This window comes from Amblyomma mixtum, chromosome 2, assembly GCF_055824585.1.
Source record: "Amblyomma mixtum isolate Tamu chromosome 2, ASM5582458v1, whole genome shotgun sequence".
In the NCBI taxonomy this organism is placed as follows: Eukaryota; Metazoa; Arthropoda; class Arachnida; order Ixodida; family Ixodidae; genus Amblyomma; species Amblyomma mixtum.
The window spans coordinates 182,877,638-182,902,191 of NC_143013.1; the positions used below are offsets into that span (position 1 = coordinate 182,877,638).

General features: G+C 50.4%; 2 protein-coding genes across 4 annotated transcripts in view; one reads left to right on the forward strand and one right to left on the reverse strand.

The window, feature by feature from the left end:
• Positions 1-5,393, reverse strand: part of LOC149361770 (monocarboxylate transporter 12-like) — a 42,586-nt gene extending 37,193 nt beyond the window's left edge. For both annotated transcript variants that reach the window (XM_089572814.1, XM_089572812.1), the window contains exon 1: positions 5,247-5,393. In XM_089572814.1, coding sequence (XP_089428940.1) covers positions 5,247-5,290 — 44 coding nt within the window. In that variant the 5' untranslated portion in view covers positions 5,291-5,393. The remainder of the gene's footprint in view (positions 1-5,246) is intronic.
• LOC149361771 (monocarboxylate transporter 12-like) overlaps positions 1-24,554 on the forward strand; it is a 92,583-nt gene that overhangs the window by 5,285 nt on the left and 62,744 nt on the right. Inside the window, exon 1 of one of the 2 annotated variants that reach the window (XM_089572811.1) lies at positions 3,133-3,466. The exons of the other annotated variant lie outside the window; for it this stretch is intronic. The gene's annotated coding sequence lies outside the window, so the exon portion shown is untranslated. Of the gene's footprint in view, positions 1-3,132; positions 3,467-24,554 lie in introns of those variants that run through there. 2 annotated transcript variants of the gene reach the window in all.

Sequence of the window (24,554 nt, forward strand, 5' to 3'; positions counted from 1 at the left end):
CTTTGCCTCGCACCCATCTTGACTATTATTAACCCGACCAGCTCAGAGCGGATGTCCGGGGGAAAAACCATGGGCGTTCAACGAAGGAGTTGTGGCATCCCACATTGCTCTGTGGGATGCCAACTGTGGGATGCCAAAATGTTTAAAACGTAAGTAATATTTTGAATATCAGTTCATATCATAATTGAAATGTCGTTACGACATAGAGGGATGTAAAGGAAATTAATGACCATGAAAACTGGCGCAATTAGTTAGGAATCCCAACTATGATCCTTGGGTTGCGAGTCCGACACTTTACTTCTAGGCCACTAATACACAATCTTTCGACTTGGTTAAAGGGAGACGATGCATGTCATTGTGGTGTGTGACACGGTCTTGTTTGCCTACTGATGCATGTTAATGAATGTGTCCAATTTGAAAGAGGGTCTAATTACGAAAAAAACTTTAAAATATCCATTAACCCTCCCGCTTCATACCCTTGTGCCGAGGCGTAAGGGTGTCCTCGATTTTCTAATGCCTTTTCTATAGACGACTATGCACGCCGTTAACGCCCTTAATATACTTTATAAATTTATATTTTTATGTAATATAAATTTTTTATTTATTATCACCAATCTACCTCTTACAGGCCCTGTTTCCGCAATGCGTACATGATGTCCGATGTTTCTGTTCAATTAAATGCTCGCTTGTAACCTGTAATGATTACTTGTCAGGCCTGACTATCCTGTGCTGATTTCGCTGTTACCAAATGAATGGTAGGTTTGTGTCTATATAAACTTATTTTCTGGTATTGCCTTCCTGTACCTTTACGTTCACATCCAAGAATGCTTGTATATCACTTTAAACCATTGGAAGTAATGAAGTTCATGTTTTAGTTGATTACTTTCTTTTCTACGTTTTTTCTTCTGTGGCTGCTTGGTGAAGTTTAACCCTCCCGATTGAAGTTGTTGACCAAGCTCATCTCTTATCTGAGTTGTTAGCACGCTCACTGGAACCATAGAAAAATGTGGAGAAGAAACAAAAGATTCTTGCTGCGGAGTAGAGCATCCGACAAACTTGTGATTTGTTATCCGGCTATTTACCATGCATGGTGTGCGGAGGGTTCGTCAGCCATTGTGTAACGCCGAACCTTGCACCCGATATGACGATCGGAAAGGACGAGCCCTTGTCATGTTCCTGTTATTTTCAGCGTGCTCCACGGTAGTGGGAAAGCAGGGATGACGTCCATTAACGCGGGAGGCAGACGGTAGGTCTTACTGGTCGCAGCGCGCCGATCAATGAGTACAATGTTTCAAACAATTCATAATTAATACATTAGTGCATTATTAAATGAACCAATTAGTGAGTGCCCTGGAAGTGGCCTCTGAAGGGAACTGAAGTCAGGGTTCCAAGTTTAGGTAGTCTTAGCGACTAACCTTGGCTGGTACACGTTAATATGAACGAGAGAAAGCTTCGATCTCCCCTTGCAGCCTAACCGGTGCTTTTGTGGTTGCACATCGGGAGAATATGGTCTCGGTTGCCCTCATTCTTGCCTTCACTAGAACTACCTTTTGTTTAGCTGCTTGTTTCCTCGCCCCGAGTGTCCAGTATGCCTATCACAAGAAGCCTAAACCGACAATTGTTATCTACTTCGCGGATCTGCCAGCTTTAAGATCGACAAGAATACGGCACCTGGCCGCCGCGTCTTTCAGCAGAGAGTTGGGCGCTCTACGTTGCTTAGACGCAGGGCCACATCACCGGTCTCTGCTACACTTCATTCCATCTGGTAACCTACTTCTCTTTGTGTAACGACCACCCTCTCTTTTAACATAGCCTGTTTTGATAATTACTTGAGGAAATAAACATCGCAGTAAAATTAACGACTGATGACAATTTCATGAAACAGAGCGTCAATGCGCTCGAGTACCATCCAGCTGTATTGATCAGTTGTTCAACGGGAGGAAGATTGTAACCAAACAATGTGGGGCAATCGCAGACGCTACTTCCATAATTTCTGCACAACACAATGAGTATCCAATTTGCGCTTCTACATCAGCGTCAACGCCGTCAGTTACATTGAGGCTAGAATGCGTCAACGAACGCGATGAAAAAATGTGAGTGCTTGGCATTTCAGAAGTTTTTCGGCGTCTGTTTGTAGCGATGCGGAGACGTTAAAAACTAGACCAAGCTGTCCTGAATTCGCTTCTGGGCGCGTGGTGGACATGAAGCCGTTTTTGTTGAAGTTTCCGTTCCAGACCGTCTACATATTATTGGGAGCATATACGTACATATTCTACATATTATTGCAACCTTTCTCAGAATTCTTGCGTGATTGTGACTCACGAAAATACAGTTGGAGGTTATTAGCGAAGTTCCACGAGTGCGTTGTACGGCCCGAGCAGTGATGACAAGCCGCAAGCGCGTCCGCATTTTCAGAGATAATGTTTGATGTGAAAAGTGCCAAAAGCTCATCGTGGATAGTTCCATCTTTGGGCGAGTGGTAGTGGGCGGCTCATGAACGAAATGTTTGGAAGGAAACACCGGCAATGGCTCAGCCATGGTATCCATTACAAACCAGCGTACGTCGATAGAAACTCATGCGTCAAGAAGAGGCCGAGCATGGGACGCACGAATGTCCCTGGGGAGATGGGGGGTGTAGAGGGGGGGGGGAGGGAGGCGAATTAGTTTAGCCATAAGGGACGACATGAACTTGTTTAGGGCGCAGATTATAAATTGTTTCCTTTCCTCACGAATCTGCACTGCTCTCCTTGTGCCCGCGTCTGTTCACGCCGCGAAAGTCTGCCTCTCCTGGATTGTTTTTAGTGGGTGTAGCGGTCTTAGAACATAGAGGATTTGCAGCGAAAGCTGCACTGCGCTAGCCAGAGCGCATTCGGCTGCGGATGGAAGAGGACGCTACTGCGCATGCGCCGTAGCCATAGCAACCGGGTTGCGCTACAGGTGCATCGCACGTGACGTCACAGCTGCGCCGGCGGCAACTCCGCCGCCGCGCGGCGCTACTGCGCATGCGTCGTAGCCATAGCAACAAGGTTGCGTCACAGGTGCGCGGTGCGCATGCACGCGGCGCCGAATGTATACGAAAGGAGATATGGTCGGTCGTCAGACGCGCACCATGGAAGAAAGAGATGAGTCGGCCGCGGCGAAACGGCGGTACTCTTCCCATCCAGAGGTCTTCGCCTTGTACAACGCCGGCAAGCAGAGAGAGAATGAGTGAAGAGATCTATGCAAGCCATAGAGAAAGAGCGAGCGGCGGTGTGGCCCGAGAAGCGGGAAGAACGACTAGCCAATCGGAGACGCCAAGACGCGGAGCGAAAGAGGAAGCGGCCTCTAGCCGCTGAGACGGAGCCTATGTCCGAAGACAGCAGTCAAACTGCCGAAGATGTGAAAACCTTCTCGCGGATCCCGGCGCTTGCCCAGCAGATGGCGAAGATGGCGGACAGCGCACAGCTTCCGCGCGCTTGAAAACGAGGTGAGAAAGGCTAAGCGGGTGGCTGAGACGCCTTAAGAACGAAAGGAACGTCTCGCGAAGAGACGCCGCCTAGCTGCTGAACGACGGGGGGTTTGCGCAGTTATATAGCGCGGTTTGCTTCCGTTACAGAGCTCAGGTGGCTCTACGGAGGTTGGGCTGCATGTAGTGCTGATCAGGTTCCGCCGCGTTCTTTTGAGTATCCTGAAGCATATGTACTTGCACTCAACGTCATAACTTTATAGAAAGCAACATTTATTAAATATATTTCACATTTTTCCATCCAGGCTGCAGTGCATGAAATGGAAGAGAGCGCACTGTGTAATTTTACTAAGAAATAGGCCGCATGTATCTGTTAAAGGCGGTGCACCAAGAAAGCGCTGCCTTTAGTTTCTTCGGTAGTATTGCGTTCCCAAAAGTTTAGTTTGCAGGTCTCGTTCTAGGCGCCAATATATATATTCACGCACAGTAATCCCACGCATATCGGCTGTACTTCAGATTTTACGTGCGTAGCTTACTCCGAAAACTCAAACTGATATGCGGAATTAAACTTAGTCTGTCATCTTTATAAGAACTGTTAAGTGCTGTACGTATTCAGGCCGCGCGGTTCCTGCAACCAGTTTTACGTAGTTTTTTCAAAAATATACAACCCAACGGGTTTCCTTCCGAGCCATCTTAAGAACATTTGAGAATCCTAAGCTTTGGAGGGTTGAGCACTTAATTTCTTTCTGCCTTCTTATGATTACGGTCTTTAACAATGCAAGAGGAGCCGCGCTGCAGTGCGCAGAAACAGACCCCTTGTGCTGAATACTTTTGAGAAAGACTGTACCTCCTCTCTGTCCTAAAAGCTTGTTGATAGTTGTTCACGGGATATGAGGAAAAACCAAAATTAAGCGTCCGAGATGAATTTCCCCCCTTTTCTACGCTTCAAATTGCCGCCACATTGCAGAGTCTACGGGCAAGTTTCAATTACGCCTCAATGAAAACTGAGTTACCTCGGCGGGTGTTGCAGTCCCTAAGAGCACCTGAATCGAAAAATCAGAGACTGGCTTTAGTGGTGAAGATTTATTATAAATTCTTTATCAGTCGTGTGCTGCTATTCGTATATAGGTATTCGGAATCCAAAAACCCCTTCACCATTTCGGTCCAGCCCAGAAACTTCCTCTGAAGATACTGCTTGAAAATATTCTGAAGCCACTGCTTTCGTCAAATCTGCTGGCAGGTTATGTGCTCTTTAGAGCGAAAAAAAAATTGCTTTAATTTTTGTTATTCACTTAGTAGAGTGAATATTCGGGCGATATGACGCAGGCAACAGGTCAACGCTGGCAAAGCACAAGTAATTTATGCGTCAAAATCAGTTCATCGCGCTACGACTGCTCTGCTCGTTAAATTTTGAATTTGTACAGGTGCACTCAACAATCGCTGATTATTTTCTGTGCAGAAACACTAATATAAGCATAGCTGTCTGTGCGACTGGTTGCTGCAATTTGGTACAAAGCATATTTAATAATTAAGAGGAATTCAATGACTTAGATGAGACACCAACGTACAGACGCTGGAACGTGAAGCTTCCCAATCCCCCATGTTAATCAAGAACCGAACATAACGATGTACAATTAACAGGAGCGCAACCATAGTGGCGCAGACCCTCACCCTCGAAGTCCTAAAGAGGCTCGGTGACTGGTTTTCGCTTATTAAAGCAAAGTTTACTACAGTCAGCTGACTGGGCCAGAAATGAGGAAGACAAGAGCGGAGAGACATTAATTAGCGCGCATTTACTTACTTGATTTCCTTGAGTGCAGTTTCTTGCCGTTTCACATTTGGCATTCCGTGCGATAGAGTTGGCTTTTACGCCTGGAAACGATCGTCATGGGGTGGTAGACACGCGTCTGAGATTGGCCCGTATTGACGGATATCGGTCGAGGCGATGCGTCTTTACAATTTATCACTTATCACATATTCGGCGCCGTCTGGACGTCGGCCAGGCGAAGATAAGTGCTAAGGACCGAAAACAGCTATGTTGTCTATCCACCACGTTGCGGCTTCCTGAGTGATTCTCGGCATATTATTCTTTTTTATAAGTGTGGCTTCCTCGTCTTTATCTATTGACCATTGCCCTGGATGCGACAGAAAAACCACATTCTCCGGTAGGAGTCCCTTAAGCAACTGCGTTTTTTTTCTCAGTTTCGCAGTATATTTCTGCACGTTTCGCAAAAAGTAGATGGTTGAAAGCAAGGAAACTCTGGTTCCATGCCGCCGGAGCAGACATGTTCACATCGGCTCTGTCACTGCTAACCAATTACGCAGTGCTAATCACCTCGAAACAAAGTTTTCCTTGCACCAATGTGTCCGTGAAGGCGAGCGGCATCGACCGATACCAGCTGACCGTAGAGGTGCGTTTTTCTTTGCCAAATTTTGTGACTTTTTCTACCGCCTCCGTGTGAAGGAGTGCTAGGCCTAAGCTTGTCCCGCGGACGCTAGGCCCAGCACCGTCGCACCGGTCGCCGCCTGCCGTACTCCTTGGCGGCGGCCGAGATGAAGGCGTCCGTTACGACGAGGGAGGCGTCCGCTACGTCTACAGTGATCGTGGACAACGAAATGTGCGTTCAAGTTCAAAGAAAAGAGATATCACCAGAGGAATACCACAACGACGCCGGATGGACGCTCGCGGGGGAACGAATTTCGAGGCTGCGCCAGCGGACCCCCGACGGCGGCAAGCCTGACGGACCCGGCGGGAGTCAAACAACCCCGAAATCGAAATTCCACACGAACGTGAGAGCCTCGGCCATCAAGGCAGCACGCATGCCAGCCATGCCACTGGAAGAGAGCAGATAGTCGTCAGACCCAGAGGGGGACTGGACATCGTCAAGACCGGCAACACCACCGTCGCTGCGGCCATACTCGCCGCGGCCAAGATCACGATCGAGGAAAGCGCCGCGGACACCATCTGCCCCAACAAGCAACAGAACATCATGGTCGTCAGTACACCGAACGAAGACAACGCGGCTAGGTACGCTAAAATCCAGGAAATCTATATTCAAGATAACTCCTACGAAGTCAGCGCATATCGCACGGCTCCTCACGACACCGTAAAGGGCGTCATCAGAGGAATCCCCATCGACGCGAGCACCGACGAGATAGATAGGAACATCGTCAACGAGAGAAACCCGCTAGCAGTGGGCGCAAAGAGGATCGGCAGCACGACCACCGCGATCGTGGTGTTCCTGGGACCCAAGGTACCGAACTTCGTCCGATACGGAGTCACCCTGATACCGTGCCGCCTCTACAGGAAACAGATCGACGTTTGCAAGCAGTGCGGCCGAGTGGGACACCGAAAGGACGTGTGCCCGACCCCCAAAATCAAGACGTGCCTGGCCTGCGGACTCGCCAACCCCAAAGAAGACCATCGCTGTACCCCTAAATGTAAGCTGTGCGGGGACGAACACCCGACCGGAGACCGAACGTGCAAGGCGAAATACAAGATCCCCTACATAGTGCGCAAGCGACAATGGAAGCGCCGACAGGCCGAACGCCATCTGCTGTCGGAGAGCGATTTTCCGCCACTCGACAAGCCGCCAGCTGCGGGAAAGTCAAGGACTCCATCAGAGAACCGCGCGCCAAATTCCAGAGACAACAGCTGCAAGAGAAGCCTCAGCAGGAAAAGGTCACCATCACGTGAGCGAGTCAGCCGGGCTGACGCAGCTAAAGGGAACAATATAAGGAATGCGCATAAAATCACCGAAGCCACGAAGAAAGATGATATAAACAAGATGCGAGAAGCCAACAAGACATTAAGACAAGAGAACGCTGCGCTGCGCACGACCATCAACAGCCTCACGAGAGAGATCGCCGAGATCCGTAAGTTACTGATATGCAACAACGAGTCTCCACAGAGACTCACGCCAAGCACAAGCACGACCGACGAAACAACCATGAACACCCAAGAGACAGCCGTAGAGGAACCGGCACCTAAGAAGCAAGCCGTCGAGGCCACGCGCAAGCAAACAGAGAACAATCGAATCGAGAACCCCGAGGCCCAATTCAAAGCGAGGTTCACCAAACTGGAACAATTAATCACGGCGAACATCGCAGCAGTGACAGCAATGAAACAAACAATGGAGACCTACCAAGCCGAGAACACGAACAGATTCGCCCACATCGAAAGGACCCTACAGCCGATAGTGAGCCACCCGACGTTTGCGCCCCTCTTCGCGCAACATCCACCCAACCAGGGAACCGCGTACACACCAACGCAACCATGGCTGCCAACGCAACAACAGCAGCAGCCGTAACAGCGTGGCAGTGGAACTGTCGCGGCCTCGGAAGGAAGAAGGCAGTGATCCAACAGCACATCGCACATGCCGCGCGCAAACCAGACGTGATCCTATTACAAGAAACACTCACCGACGCACCGTCCCTGCCCGGCTACAGAGTGCACAAGGGCCAGCCCGACGAGAAAGACCTGTGCACCCTGGTCAGGAAGGGACTCACGTTCGTTGTGCACGAGCTGCGAAGCAATATCAAGATCGAGCACACACTCATCGTAATCATCTCGGGCAAGAAGAGAAAAGGAAGCATTTTTCTGCTCAACATATACAGCAGCCCATCGCAGAGAAAACATAGATTCAAAACAATACTACACAGAGCCAGCACCGCGGCAGGCCGCAACACGCTAATCGTCTGCGGCGACTTCAACGCGATGAACCCAGCCTGGGGCTACAACAAGTACACAGCAAAGGGCCGCGACCTGTACCAAGACGCCACGGAACTCGACTTCACCCTCATCACGGACCCGGCGCATCCGACGAGAATCGGTAACTCTTTGTCCCGGGACACCACTCCGGAACTCACGTTCGTCAAGAACGACGTGCGGGGCGCGATCACCTGGCGAAACACGGGAACCGACCTCGGCAGCGACCACACCATCATGGAAATCAGCATACCGGAACACAACGACACCAGCATCAAAACACACAGATGAGACTGGGATGCCTTCCGAGACGCCAGAAGCCAGAAGACAGACGCTGACGGCGAGATCGAAGACATAGAGACGTGGAGGGCCGAAATCACCAAGAGCGTACGCGACGCGACCAAAGAAATTGAAACGGACGCTGCGATTGATAAAGTAGACAGCCGGCTAGCGCATCTCATCGAAGCCAAGCAGTCAATACTCAGTCGCTGGAAGAACCAACGGCTCAACCGCAGACTCAGAAAGAAGGTGGCGCAGGTCAACCGAGCGATCGAGGAGCACTGGCGCGCTCTATGCACGCAACAGTGGATCGAGATCTGCAACGCGGCAGACGGGCAGATGCATAGCGGGAAGACGTGGAAACTGCTGCGGCACCTGCTCGACGAAACCAAGACCAAGTCGGACTAAAGGGACAGACTCGCCAAGCTCATACATCGGGCGGTCTCGGTACACGGCGCCGATGAAATCACCAGGCGCATCAATGACAAATACCTGCCCACTACACCCACCGAACAACACGCGCCGTACGGCGGCCTACCCAACGCGAAGCTCGATCGTGACATCGACGTCGAGGAGGTCCGCGCGGCCCTGCACGCCCTCAACAGCCGGTCGGCAGCTGGCCCGGACCTCATCACGAACAAGGCGCTCAATAACCTCGACGACGGCTCGATTGAGAACCTCGCAAAATACTTCAACAAGTGCTAGAGAGCGGCCGCGCTACCAAAGCAGTGGAAGACAGCCAAAACTATCCTGATACCCAAGCCGGGGAAGCCACCGGACACGGACAACCTTCGGCCCATCTAGCTCACGTCCTGCGTGGGCAAGGTGCTGGAGCACGTCCTCCTCAACAGGTGGCAAGACTACCTGGAATGAGAAGGGCTGTATCCGGCCACGGTGATCGGCTTCAGACAGCACCTCAGCACGCAGGACGCGATGCTGCAGCTCAAATACCAAATCATAGACAATGGCGGCAGCGCCCGCGACAACAAGGCAATCCTGGGTCTCGACCTAAAGAGCGCCTTTGATAATGTGAAACACTCGGCGATTCTATCCCAAGTCTCTAAGCTCAACATGGGCGAAAGATCCTACAACTACATCAAGGACTTCCTCACGGACAGTACCGCAGAGCTACGAGCAGGCTACCTACAAACGCAAGAGAAGAAGCTAGGGAGCACCGGCACACCGCATGGATCGGTCATTTCGCCGATGCTGTTCAACCTGGTAATGATCGGAGTGGCCGAGAAGCTCGCGGACAACGAAGACGTCAGGCACACCATCTACGCGGACGATATCACACTGTGGGTGACCGGCGGCAGCGACGCCCACATCGAGGGCGCTCTGCAAGCCGCCGTCGACGCGATAGAAGACCACCAGGAAGGCACCAGCTTGAGATGTTCGCCGAGCAAATCGTAGCTCCTCATACTCCCACCTACCAATAATGGCAGATGCAAGACCAGACAACGCGAATGCGAAAAAATCAGAATCGTAACCAAATCCGGCAACGTGATCCCCGAGGTCAGCAAAATCAGGATCCTAGGCATGGTCATCGAAAAGCATGGAAGAAACGGCGAAACCATCGCTCGTCTCGCGGCAAAAGCGGCCAACGCTATGCAACTCCTCAAGAGTCACTTCCCGGAAGGCTGGCATGAGAGAGGAGAGCCTAATCAGGCTCGTCCAATCTTTCATCATCAGCCACGTCGCGTATGTTGCAGCCTACCACAGATGGCTGCGACACGAACGCAAAAAAATTAATGTAATCATCAGGAGAGCGTACAAGGCGGCGCTGGGCCTGTTCGAGTCCACGAGCACAACCCGCCTCTTACAACTCTGGATGCACAACACGCTCGAAGAAATAGCCGAAGCGCAACGGACCTCTCAACTTGAGCGGCTCTCCACGACCAAAGCTGGCAGGAAGATACTGGACGACCTGGGAATAGGACACTCGAACGAGGCGGAGACGAAGCTCCCCGTCCCCGAAGAGGTACGACGACAGACCAGAATCGACCCCATACCCAAGAACATGAACCCCGAGTATAACAAGGGAAGAAGAGCCGCGAGGGCCAAGGCTCTCATCGACCTGCACGCCAACGACGAGCACGCGCGGTACGTGGACGCGGCCGAATACCAACGGAACGCCTTCGCAGCGGTCGTCATAGCGGCGTCGACCGGCGCCACGAGGACGGCAGCGAGCGTGAGAAGCGCCGGAGCGGAACAAGCGGAGGAGGTGGCCATCGCCCTGGCTATCGCCGATGCAGACTGCTACACGGTGCTGAGTGACTCGAGACAGGCTGTGCGAAACTTCGCCAAAGGCCAAGTCTGCAGAGAGGCCGAGCGCGTACTACGAGCGACTAAACTGCAAGACAGAAGAGTAAGAATCAAGTGGTTTCCGGCGCACGCGGGCGACGCGTCGGAACGCAGTGCGAACCACAATGAGACGGCACACGCAGCGGCGCGAGCGCTAACCAACCGCGCCCCGGCAACACACCGTCTGACGTGGTTCGGAGCCAAGGACCGCATGACCGACTACAGCGAAATCACGAAGGCCTACCGCCTGGCTCGCAGGACTCTCCCACCCCCGCACCCGAGGCTGAGTCGAGCGGAGGCGGTACTACTGAGACAGCTCCAGACCGGATCGCTACCGAGCCCGGGACTGATGCATCGCATGTACCCCGAGACGTACCCGACCGATACGTGTAGAGTCTGCCGGAGGGAGCCAGCAGATCACACGCACATCTTGTGAGACTGCTTCAGAAATCCAAAGGAAGCAAGATCAGGAACAATCCCGCCGCGGCTGGAGGCAGCCGCGAAGAGCAACGACCATGACCAACAGCTATGGGCTGTCCAGCAGGTCCTCGGGGCGCTCGAACGGCAGGGACCCAGCGAGCCGGCAACGGCGAGTGGAGACCCGCGCCGAGTAACGGCAGCCTCGTAGACGACGTAGGCCCTCGTCGGGGCGCGCGAGCGCCCAACTGCAGGCACAAATAAAGTTTCCTCCAATCCAATCCAATGGTTGAAAGCAAGACACTGCTTGCTTCAATCAAAAAAGCTAAAGTGCTTGAGAGAGAGAGAGAATAAACTTTCATCTCCAACAGATAAGGTGATCAAGCCCCCCCCCCCCCCCCCCCGCCCCCCGACTCGCAGGCCCCGGGGGCGGGTGCCGCCGCCTCAGATGCAGGCTCGGAGGCCTTGGGTCCCAGCAGCTTCTTCAGCCAGTTGGACGAGCAGGAGCTGGATCTCAGGGTCCGAGCTGTGCAGCAGGGTCTCCCAGGTGTCTACTGTTTATACTGTGCGTCCCTGGAGAGTACGGGCATTCCCTTATTATGTGGCCGAGGCTCCCTCAAACGCCACAAACACTATATTTATCACTCCTGGCCCCAGGAAAAATGTTACTCTCCATAACCGGGTGCGGATACCTACAAGTTTGCAGTCGCCTCCAAGCGACTACTTGTCGGTCGTCTATTTTGAGGTCTGGCGGGGGTACCAGTCTGCGCGCCAATATATAATGCTGCGTGATCTCCCCACATTTTGGCATGCGCTGTCAGCACAATCGGTCAATCGAGGAGCTCTGTAGCGGCTCGGCGGTAGAGATCTCGAGCCAGCTCGAGGGCCGCCTCGTTGTCGGGGGCGGCTTCGTGCGCCGGAGTGCAAATTATTTGAATTTTCCTATCCAACTTTCTCTGGCCTAGGACTCTGGCCGCCAAGGCGAGATCCTTCCCTTGCTATAATTTTGCATGGCAGTTTTGCTGTCACTGATGACAAACTTTGCTTCCGTTCCAACGCAAGCTAACGCGATCGCACTTTCCTCGGCAACTTCTATGCTCCGCCCTCGCAAAGTGGCAGCAGTCACGGAATTTCCCCGGCCGGGAACGACCGTTGCCACCGTGAAACCGCCACCACCTCCCGCCGCGTCTACATAGACCACCTCATGTTCCGAATTTTTGCCGTATCCATTTTCTAATGCCTCGGCTCGTTTTTGCCGCCTGTGTTTGTTATAGTCCGGATGCATGTTTTCTGGCAGGGAGGGAATCATCAGATTTTGTCTGAATTCCCCATCTACCTCCACTTTTTGCGTGGGACCCATATCCGGTTTTATTCCAACTTTGGTCATAATGGCTCTTCCTGTCCTCGTGGTACTAAGTCTCTCAATTTGAGAGGTTTGTACCGCCTCCGCAAATTCTGGCCATGTGCTGTGTACCCTAGAGCCATCAGACTCTGTTGATGTGCACATGGCAGATCCAGCGCTCTTTTTGCGCGCTTTCTGATTTGAGACTCAATCTTTTCTTTTTCCACCACTTTCAAATCTAGATGCGGCGTTGCATAGCTCGCCCGCCGAAGATGTACGCCTGTACGAGTATAATGAATTTTTTTATCCTATAACCCTCGGTCCCTGCTGGCTACCCGCCTAATTAGGCTCAGGGTCTGCATTTCGTGATTCTCCAGCCTTCTGATGCTCTCGCCATTATGACCATGTGACTCGAGAATGAGGCCCAATATTCTTATTTGCGCGACTATTGGTACCTCCTTACCCGCCACTTTAATTTTGATCTGCGACGGTGGCTTGCGCCTTAAGTGCTTTGTATTATATATAAATAATTATGATTTCTGCGGCGAGCGCGCTAGGCCTTTCTTGGCCGTGTACTCGAACTATGATGTAGGTGGCTGCCTGGAGCAGGTTTTCGATGGCCGAATCACTTTCGCGGTTTACCCAAAGGATTACATAGTCTGTTCTGAAAGTAGTAGGACTGATTTTTTTAAACAAAATTTATTCAAGAGAATACTGCAAACGATTACCAGTTTTCAAGGTAATCCTTCCGCACCTACACGCTGCTGCTTATGAGTTTTACATTTTTTGTGCGCCTCCGAGAACGCCTGGACCGGAATGCTGTTTAGCTCCCTCGTCACGGCCTCTTTAACCACCTCTACCGATCCGTGATGTTTCCCCTCTAGCGTCGATTTTATTCTCGGGAATAGAAAAAAGTCTGGCGGGGCCAAGTCGAGGCTGTAGGGGGGGCTGAGGCAGCGTTGCCGCCTTGTGCTGGGCAAAAAATCGGGGTCCTCATTCACATGATGAAGAAGATCCTACCGGTTGGCCTTAGCCTCCTCTGACAACACTCCCGGCACCAACTTCGCGCACGCTTTCCTCATGGATAAGTTTTCTGTCACGATCTCAAAAACTTGGGTTTGAGGAATGCTGAAGTCACCAGAAATTCTCTGATACTCATTTTACGATCACTGCTAAGTAAATGTTTCACTCGCTACACATTTTCGTTGGTCTTGCTGGTCGAAGGGCGTCTGGAGCGGTTGTCTTCATCCACTTTTTCTTACCTTCTCGGAACAGCTTGTGCCACTCAAAAAACACCTGATCTACCCATGGAAGCGTCACCGTAGGCCTCCTAAATTATGTTGTGAGTCTCTTTGCCCGTTTTACTAAGATTTACTCAAAATTTGATCGCGTATCGTTGATCGAGTAAACGCTCGACTATTCTGCGTGACGAGACGTTTCGACAGGGGTTCACAGTACAAGCGACCTCCTCTATTCAGCGGCCGAGAGCCTACTGCCGATTTTCCCCAGCATTCCCAATATCCCCCTTCAACGCTCCTGCACGCGCAGACCAGCTCTCTTCCGCCTGTTCGCCCAGGAAAAAACCAGTCCTACTACTTTCAGGACAGACCCTGTATATCATCCGCATATATACTAAATTTTAATACCTGGAGCTTTGTCAATTGTTCGGGGAGCTCTCTCATATCAACGTTGAAGAGTAGGGAAGGCGGCATCAACCCCTGGGACGTACCCCTACTGCGTAGCTCAATTGCAGGGAATTCCAGCGTTTGGAACTTCATGCAGGCAGTTCTGCCCGTCAGGAACTCCCTGATGTACCGATATGTCCTGGCACCTACATTAACCTTGTTCAGCCCTTCAAGGACCGCCTCATGCTTCACGTTGTCGAAAGCTTTCGTGAGGTACCGCATTCACAGGTACAGCATTCACGACACAAGGAGTGGTTGCCAGTCCGAGTCAAACTCGGTATGGGCATACAATTCCTTTAGACTGTGGTGGCGCATGGCGCGTCAACGCCGCGCGCTGCTGGTGAATAATTCAAGGAAGAGACACGCAGCGCTTCGAAAACAACCATTTTCAAGCGGCTCTTGTGGAAGCAACATCTTCCTCTATTCTGGTGACCTGGAACGTAGATAGGAACGGAGCGCGTCATGACGTTTCCAAGGCTCCAAAGTCCAACGTTCGCTCCGTTGATGGTTCTCGTACGGTTTTCGCGTATGGTTCTTACACGAAATTAGTTTGAAAATTGGTTTTTGAGGAAAGGAAATGGCGTATCGCCGCCTGAAATCTCGGTGGCCACTTGAACTGCGCCGTGAGGGAAGGGATGGGTTTTGAATTTCTTTTAATTTTTATTTTTCAAAAGAAAATCAATTAAGAAGGGAGTGAAAGAAGAACGAGAGGTGCCGTAGTAGAGGTGTCCGGAATAATATCGACCACTTGAAGTTCTTTGACGTGCACTGATGTCACATAGCACACGGGTGCCTTTGGCGTTTCGCCTCTATCAAAGCGCGGCTGCCGCGGTCGGGTTCGAACCCGGGCACTCCGGCCGAAGCCGGTTTTCTCCTAGCGACCATTACCTCCAAGCAATCCAGGTTCGGCCAAATAAAGCCTCGCTGCCCGCTCGCGCTTGAAGTGCGCTACATACTGACAAGACCCCAGCAGCAAGTCCCTATGACCAGTTGAAGCCAGCCATTCTACAGCGCACTTTGCCACCCGACAGCAAACGGTTGCAGCAGCTTCTTTCAGCGTTAGGCTGGGCGACCGGCTTCTATAGATAATTCTTCAGCACATGCTGGGCCTGCTTGGAGACTGTGCAGCAGTTCTGGACTCCCAGATTCTTGGGGAGCTCTTCCTCCAACGCCTTTAGCCTTTGGTGCAGATGTTACTGGCCACGGCCACCGACACGCCACTTGGACCGCGCGGACAAGATCATGGACGCCGCCAGGCTCCATCAGGGGCCCCCCCTCTGTGATATGCGCTCGAACCCAAAATCTAGACGACCCACTGTCGTCAATTTCAACAGATTCTGTGGCGTTCCTTTCATAACTTGCCGAGTTGCACAATGACATGCGGCATCTGCAAGACCTCTTTGTTTGCGTCCCGCGGTCTTCCAAGCAGGGTGTTCATAGTCTCCGCTCACCGACGTATCACCGACTTTCTTGCAGGCGTTGCACACAACTCATTGAGTGGCAGGGAAACGCGCTGAGGAATCATTAATGGCGACGAATGGTTCTCTGGACTATTATGGTCGCCTGTTCTGGGTTGCCGGCTCTACCAGCGGACTCCGGTTTCTAGTCGACACCGGTACTGATTTCAGTGTACTCCTTGTTAACGTTCTGGCCAGCACTGCCTCGCCGCTGTGCTCTTTCCAAGCCGTGAATAGTTCGCGGATACCGGTTTACAGGAAGTCATCACTCCTCGTCAGCCTTGGCGCACGCCGGTCATTTCGTGTGATATTCTTGGTTTCCGAGATCAGGCACACAATCCCTGGAACGGACTTTGCTATTTCTCCCTCTTGGTTGGCACAGCACGTAAGAAATTGCGAATAGACTACAAGACTCTCTGTCACTGGTTGGCCCTCCCTTTTCTACCCCTTCTCCTTTGCGATCCGCCATACCGTCCCTTTGCCTTACGGCAACCTGCTGAGAGCAGGCTCCCGCGACTAGACAAAACCTATAAACACGGTGTCGTGCATCGCATTATTACCACTTGTCAACCAACGCATGACACAACTCGTCGCCCTGCTCCAGGAAAGCTCCGCAGTGCACGCCAGGAGTTCGAACACATGGTAGACATTGGCATCGCCCGGCTAGTCTTCAGATGTTGATGTGGCCCTCTGCACATAGTCCATAAGAAATTAGGTGACTGCCGCCCATGCGGAGACTACCGCGCCCTCAACTTCGCCACTCACCCCGATCGTTACCCTTTACTGAACGTCCAGGCCTTTATCAGCACCCTACGTGGCTGCGTCATATATTCGAAGCATGACTTTCAAGAAGCGTACTATCAGATTACGGTTGTTCCTGACAACGTACAAAAGGTGGCTATCATCAAGCCTTTCTGTATTTTTTAATTCATCAGGATAACTTAAGGCCTATGAAGTGCAGCGAAAACCTTTCAGCGCTTCATTGATGCCATTATTCGCGCTTTCCTCTTTGTATTCGCGCACGACGATGATGTTATCATCACTAAGACGTGGGGTTTCCTTAATTTTAATCCTAGAGTTTTGACTTAGGGCAAGTCTGCACGGCCAGGAGATTGCTCTTGTTGCTTCACGGGCTTGGTTGCTTGCGTCTACATAGATAACAACGGGCCCTTTAGGAAGGCAAGCATCTTGTTCTTCAAATTTGTGGCGAAGCAACAATGCCGAATTAGCAGACGTTGGCAGGCGATTACCTGTTGGCTTTTTTTCGCTGACCTATACAAACTTATATGGGGGAAGAACTGGCGTTGGCGGCTGAACAGTGAAGCGTGACGTTGCATAAGCCCTCAGTGCGTGCGTGGTGTGTGATAGACTGGCCTTAAAGGGAGACTGAAACACTTTTTTTGAAAATCAGGCTGGCAGCGGCGTCTTATAGTTTTTCACGCTATATGCTGGAATATCGCATCCAAATATGGCAAGAACAAGCGAAAATTGCCTTTTTTAGCAGAAATATGCGTCCTGTGCCGCGGGGCACGCCGCGCGGCGCGCCGCCGCCCGTGATTGGTCCAGAGAGGTCGTGACGACACTTTGAGGACTGGAGAAGCTGCCGATGCGGATCCGGCGCTGCGTTGAGTGCAGATCGCAGCTTTCCGTGGTGTTGTAAAAGCGAATATGGTGACTATTTTTTTACTGACCTCCAAAGAAAAAGATCCCAGACAACACCAAACGTCCTGAGGACGTCCTCAAATGGTCAAAACGTCCTCATCCCAAACAGGACATTCTGAGCACTTTTTGAGTGCATCACGGTAAAATGTCCTCATGAGGATGTCCTCAGTTTGTACTTCGCGGAACGACTCGAGGACGAAAATTTCTCAAATGTCCTACAAACGTCCTATCGCCGGACAATATTATGGCGTTGAACTGAGATGAAACCGGCTTTATCTCTCGCACTCGGCTTTCATTTCGTAAAATCCTCAGGTTTATTAAAAGATACCGGTGTACAATAGAGATGTAATGTAGGAAACCATTGTAACTGAAAATATTATGTGCCTTCAGGAGATATCTTAAGTTATTTTGGCTTGCAAACCTGGTCACATGTACTGCATGCTGCTGATGGGGTTGGAGTGTGCAAATTTTTGGGCAATTTGTTGGATTGGCTATTCCACTAAGGTGACAGAGTTCAACTCCCGAGAGAGTTATATAGTCATTGCTGTAGGAAAATATTGCATGGAGAATAACCTGTAACTGCCAACAAATATGGTGGACGAACCAGCCACTTGTTGAGTATGCTTCGATGCTTGCTTGCTTGCTTGCGCTTGCTTGCTTGCGCCTGCTTGCTTGCGCTTGCTTGCTTGCGCTTGCTTGCGCTTGCTTGCGCTTGCTTGCGCTTGCTTGCGCTTGCTTGCGCTTGCTTGCGCTTGCTTGCGCTTGCTTGCTTGCTTGCTTGCTTGCTTGGACACGCGTCGAACCGAGTATAAAATCACTAACCGAGCCTCGCTGAGCACGCCTCAGGTGGTCTGGCCGCACCTAAGCTGAGGAGAGCAACAAATGCTTGAGCCTCTATAAGGTTTTTGCAGGGGCTAAGTGAGCATGTTTCTACTTTTAGAAGAGGCACTTCTTCGGAATGGTGACACGCCTCTCATGCGCGAGAAAATCAAAGGAACTGCGTCATGGTTCAGCCGCGACAGAAATCTCCAGAGTTCACATTAGGGACAAGCTCTGCATGTAGCCGCTCTTACGAAAGTGCTTCGAGCAGAGTAGGCTTGCTTTGGTCGGCTTGAATTCTTCGTCACAGCAACGAGCGCTTTCGCTGCGAGCGTATAATCTGGCGGAAAACAGTGGAAGACGACACAGTCGCGGGCGTAGTTGTTCGTGGACACGAACAACTACGCCCTCAAGGTCGGCTGACACGCTTTGTACGTCACAACGCACGCAGCACGAGAGTCATTGCGCGCTGAAAGCTCTCTCGGGTGCGCCGAAGTATCCCCGGCTCCTCAACGTGACGTCACGTTGGCCGACATGGACGAGGTTTTCTTCTCCGCTGTTCTCCTCTCCTGCGCTCGCGCGGGGCGCGGGAGATTTAAACATCGCGTTTTTAATTGGTGATTGCGCCACTGTTTTAGCCAAAATCGAAAAAATAATTTCATAGACGTGATCAGCAATGACACCACTTCAGAACCCTGAAAAATTAGCTTATTCGAAAACCGCGTCAGTATCCCTTTAAGGCTGCGAGCATCACGGCGCTGCTGCACCAGCTCATGAGTCTTGTTGAGCTGCGAATTCTGTTTTGACGCTATCACCGTTGTGATGCGTGAAAGGCATGTAATGGTCCTCACAGCCTCTTGGTCTACGGCTTTAAGGCGATCCCATTTGGCTCTGGCAAGATGTTGAAATTTGGCCTGGTAAATCATGCGTGGCTGCAAAACTGCCCTTACTAAATGCCGTGCAACGAACGAGCCAGCGCTACCCTTTTTAAAAGTCATTTTTCGAATCAAACCCAAAGTCTGAATAACTTGCCTTTTTGCTTGGGAAAGCCAAGCAGTCGCTGATCCTGATGGCTGAATCGTTAAGCCCAAGATTTTTACACTCAGACTTTCCTGTAGCGGGGTGCCTGACAGACATAGACGGATTAGACTTGCGTCAAGTTTACGGTATCCCCAGCTGTTGGCGACCGACGTGTATGTAGTTTTACACACGACAAGTTAAACCCGATGGTTGATGGGTAATGAGAGAGGTTTCTTATCGGAAGACCGCACTTTTTGACTTTCACGGACCGCAAACCTCTCACGGCCGCTTTACCTTCATCAAATACCACCTACTTACCCAGAGAAATTCCACATTGGGCCTTCCTGACTTAAATTTCTACCGACGTCTGGCATATGAAGGGCGCTCATAACATTCCCGCCGACGCCGTCAGCCGTCTAGCTTTTTTGAAAACCCATAGACCTGGCCCGCTATGAACATAAGAATGGAGACCGTCAAGTACTTTACTCACCACGTTCATCATCCTTGCACCTGCACCCTGAGCATTGTACTGATTCTGGCGTCACATTATTTGCGACGTCCACCACGTCACTGGACGCACACGCCCTTGTCTGTGCGTTTACATCGCACCCTTTTTAAAGATCTTCGCCGTCTTTTTCATCTCCTCGTTGCAGAGCGACTGGCCTGGCCTTGCCTCAACGCCGACGTTCGCAACTGGGCGCGGGCGTGTTTGCCTTTTAGCAGTGCAAGGTTCATCGTCACTCTGTGATTTCTAGCCCCCGAACTCCCGTTTTTCAGTTCTTAACATCGACCTGATCGGACCGTTACCGTCATCGCAAGGTAACCGTTATATACTCACCGTAATTGACCGCTGAACGCGATGGCCGGAATTCACCCCTATATCAGAAATAATTGCGTAAACGGCTCCTTCCATACTCATTTGCACGTCAATATCCCGTTTTGGCGTGCCAGCGGAGATCATCACCGAGACAGGCCGCCAGTTCGAGCCCGCAGTTTTCGCCAGTCTGACCCAGCTTCTCGGCATCACCACCTCAAAACTACAGCTTACTATCCGGAAGCCAACAGTTTAGTCGAGAGGTTATAGCACCATCTGTAGCCGTCGCTCATGGCTTACGGCCTTCCGGGGCATGCAGCCACTTCGTTGGCAGTCGTCGTTTTAGATCTTCGTTCAGCCAACAAGAAAGAGCTCGGATGTGCCCCTTCTCTTCTGGTCTGTGTCAAATATTTGCGTCTACCGGCTGGTTTCATGTGCCCGCCTGCCAAGAGTTTCGTTTGTGTTTCTCCTGCCATACCTCCCGTTGAACGTCTAACTAATATCCTGTCCCGCATCTCCGCTCTTGCGACAGGCGCTCCCTAGTGCAATCCGACCTTTGTCCACCACTAATTGAAATACACTACCTCCGTTTTCTTGCGCGTGGATTGTGCCCACCGTCCGCTTCAGGCACTCTATGCTTGAACCCATCTGGTCATCGCGCGGGGTGACAAAACATACGCTGAGCACAACGGTCACGAAATAGTCGTCTCCCTCGACCACTTAAGGTCTGCACACGTCGACAACATCGCGCCTCCTCTAGCGGCTGCCCTTTCCCTGCTCTTTCCGTTTTTCTCCACCAAGACATCTCCCTGCCCTCTTTCAACTCGCCAGAAGAGTGGGATAATTCCTTCTCCTCAGTGGGAGGCCCTGGGGTGGCGCGTCATGAGGTGACGAAGTGAAGAAAGATATGCGCAGTGGCTGCAAAAAAACAGTCATTAAGCCTGATGGCATCATCATCATCATCATCAGTTTACCTGCGGCTCTTGTAGAAGCAACATCTTCTTCGCCAAGACAAACGATCATTCTACTCAAGTGCTCTTTTTAAGAAACAGTAGATTCGCAATTTCGGTCCCTCGTGCGTGTTTCCCTGTTGGAGTTGAAATCCAATAAGAAAAAAAACATGCCTAAGGCTTCACTAACAAATGGTAGTGCAGTCATACATTATACAGAATGCGGTGCCAAATTGCCTTTATTTCAGTATCCGTTGTTGATAACCCAAAAGAGTACTGCATCTTTGCAAAGGCGGCAATTTACCATAGGAACAAAAGGCCCTTTCTTTCTAAACAAGCTTCAACGAGCAACGTCTCACTACGTTGAATGAGAGGGGCACATTGCGTGCCTTCTTGAGCCTGTCATGTCACAGAAAAGCTAAAAATGCAGAGCGGTACATGGGCGTAGAGACGAACATAGCAAATTAATCCTTGTACAACCGTTAGCTCCACACTGCAAACAGGAACTCAGAGGAAAAACGAACAAACAGGAAAGCCCAGCCAAGTACAAATAATTGATTAGCCCCCACAAATACGGCCGATCAGAGAGATCAGAAGCCTGTATACCATGCGGTAGAAGAGGAACTAATGCGCACTCTATGTACGCACTACTGGGAGTTTAGCGTCCACGGAAAAACATGAAACGCCAAGGTAGACTAAACGAAGTTCACTAGCGCTAACAGGCCTGAAAATGTTAATTCAAAACATGAATCCCACACAAACGTGGCGAAACTTCTGTGAAAACGCTGTATATGGAGCCTCGTTCAATGAATAACTCCGAGTAAGCAATAAATTGCAGTGGCGAGAAACAGATTGCATGCGGTCGGCCTCCCAAACATCTAGAGTCCATGGCTACAAAAGTCTGAGCATATATAGCGGTGGAGAGTTAGCACACTGCCTTTCCAGTAATCGACACTGTGCTTATAGGCACTCAAACGACGCAAAAGTACATGTGTGGCAAACGTGTCCACTGCATGTCAGCATTTTCAGCAGGTGCTGATCGCCACTATCCAAACCAGAGACCGTAACTCTCACAACAATAACCCCGAGCTCCTTGCACAGAATTAAATTCCTGCGTTCAAAAATAACTTCATGCGTTCTTGACTTACCACCGCAAAAAAAAAAAAAAAAAAACGCCAGGTCATTTGCATTCACTAATACCTTCCATTCATGACCTACAACACGGAAACCACTGAAGCTCTACTCTTTAGAACTCTTATAAAAAGTGGCTTCAAGTATAGTGCGCACAAGAGCTGCCACAGTGGCCAACCCTGTTTTACAGGCGAGTGAATGCAGACTAATTGTGAGAAAGAGGCATTTACAGTCAAGTGCGCGGAACAGTTTTTGTAGTTACGGGATATCCTAGAAGAAAGAACTGAACCAACATTTACCTGCTAAAAATAAAGAGAAAAAGAAAGGAAAAGCATACTCGATCGAAAGTCTTTGCCAGGTCAGTTTGCAGCAGTGCAAGTTGTTCATGAGCGTCACTGCAATACTGGAATACGGTGAGCGCATCAAGTATCAGCATCAAGTTAGACTCTATTGACCGTCTTCTGAAGCCACAGGCTTCATGAGGTCCAATCAAAGAAGAAATTGCCAGCTGTAGCCGATTTGAGATTACTTTAGCGAAAATCTCATAATCAACATTAGGCGGTATTATAGGTCTTTATCCATTTGCAAACCGTAGTTTTCGTATCAACAGTTTTTGGTATTAAGAAAATATAGCATTTGCTAAATTATGGCGGCCAAAAACCGACATCAACACCGATCTAAAACATTTGGAGGAGCAAAGCATATATAACAGATTTAAATGCCTCGTAAAATTATTCCGAGGGGCTGACAGACCCTGGGGTTTTCGAAAGTGACAATCGATCAATTGCTTCTTGCAATCTACCCAACGTTAAAGGTGCACTGAAGAGGATTCTGAACTTGTCTTTTTGCCACGGGAACTCGATCTACACGTTCCTAGCATTCTTAGAAACTGTGACTTATTGCCCTGTGCGGCCGATTTCCCTAATTAAATTGAATTAACGTCCGGCTCCCGCCTTTATTTTTTGAATTCTCCCCGTACGGTCGGCGGAGTCGACCAACGCCTGAAGTGCCTATCAGCCAGCTCCGTGGAGGCTGTGGTTTCGCTTTATTTTGTTTTTTAGGTTTCCATGAATAAATAGTTTCATTCGCAGATAATATAGCCGCAAAATAAGCCCGAAGGAATAAAAATACGCGGGGTCTATTTGCTACTACGGACTACTTTGTATTACTCCACCGATGGCAGAGCGGCAAGCCGCCACGGGACTGGGTGAAAGGCGCTCCACGCGTTGGTCGACTCCATCCACCGTACGGGGGAGAATTAAAAAAAAAAAAGGCGGGAGCCGGACATTAATTCGATTTAATTAGAGAAATCGGCTACACAGGGCAATAAATCGAAGTTTCTAAGAAAGCGCGGTACGTTTAGATCGAGTTCCCGCGGCAAAAAGACAAGTTGATATTCCTCTTCAGTGCACCTTTAAAGGACGGCTTTTTTCCCCGCACTCATGCCCATAAGAGGATTAACAGTAGACAACTACAGCGTTACGTGAGCATCATCAGGCGTACTTGAAGCTTAAGCAAAAAGTGGGGCTTAGGGATTTGCAAACTAACTCAGTCACTATTGTATTTGCTCGTGTGCTCCGGGCGCCAGCACAGTAGATTTCGGAGACTCTCTTGGCAGTCACGTGGCGACGGTCATGAAATTAGGCCTGCCTAGTAATTCCTCAGAGTGCAAAATACGATTGCTGCGTTATCGTATACGGGGCGCCCGAAAGCGTTCCGCATCAAACTTTTGAAGGTGACAACAGTTGCAATTTCGTGTGTGTAGGCGTGCAGCCTGGAATTCAAGTTCCTGCAAATTAAAAAGGCTCCGAAGCGACCTCTTATATTTGCTGTGCTCAAAATACGACCCCGTGTAGGTGAGCTCAGCAGCTCAGCCACGAAATGCTTACTTAAACAATCCGCAAATCTCCTTAAAAAGCGATTTTGAAGTGATGTCTGTTTTCCTCTCCGATGATGCCATGATCAATGCGCGGAATGGAAAAAGTGACCCTCCCAAGTTTGAGCCGCAGTGTGCACTATGGGAGCTTAATTATTCGTTTATAAACAAAAAAGGCTTCAAGCAGCGAATCGGGACAGCTTTGAAATCTTGCAGGAACATCGTAGTTGTATTATTTGCCGCTTCGTGTATGTTTAACAGTGCTGTCGACGCAACATACAGCGCCTCGTGTTAAGCTGCAACATACTCTCGCACTCTGCATTGCACATCAACAGTACTATGGAAGTAATATCTCACTATGGCGGTTTGCTTTGCAAGTCGCCGTCTTCAAGTAATACTACCGGAAAGAAGAAAATCATGCGCCAACGACGACGAAGCTTCGGAGGCGGCCGGCGGACGATGGTGCAAAATAGCTTCTTCTGACCCTGCCTCTCGCCCCGGTGGTGCTTCAACGGATACTTGTGAAAGAGTGTTAGTTGCCGTCGCTTCCCACGTCTCAATAAGCAAGCATTCACTACTATCGAAATTATTTCGTGGCCAGGTCTGCCGACGAGCCAGCAAAGCAAACCATGAGCAAACCAGGCT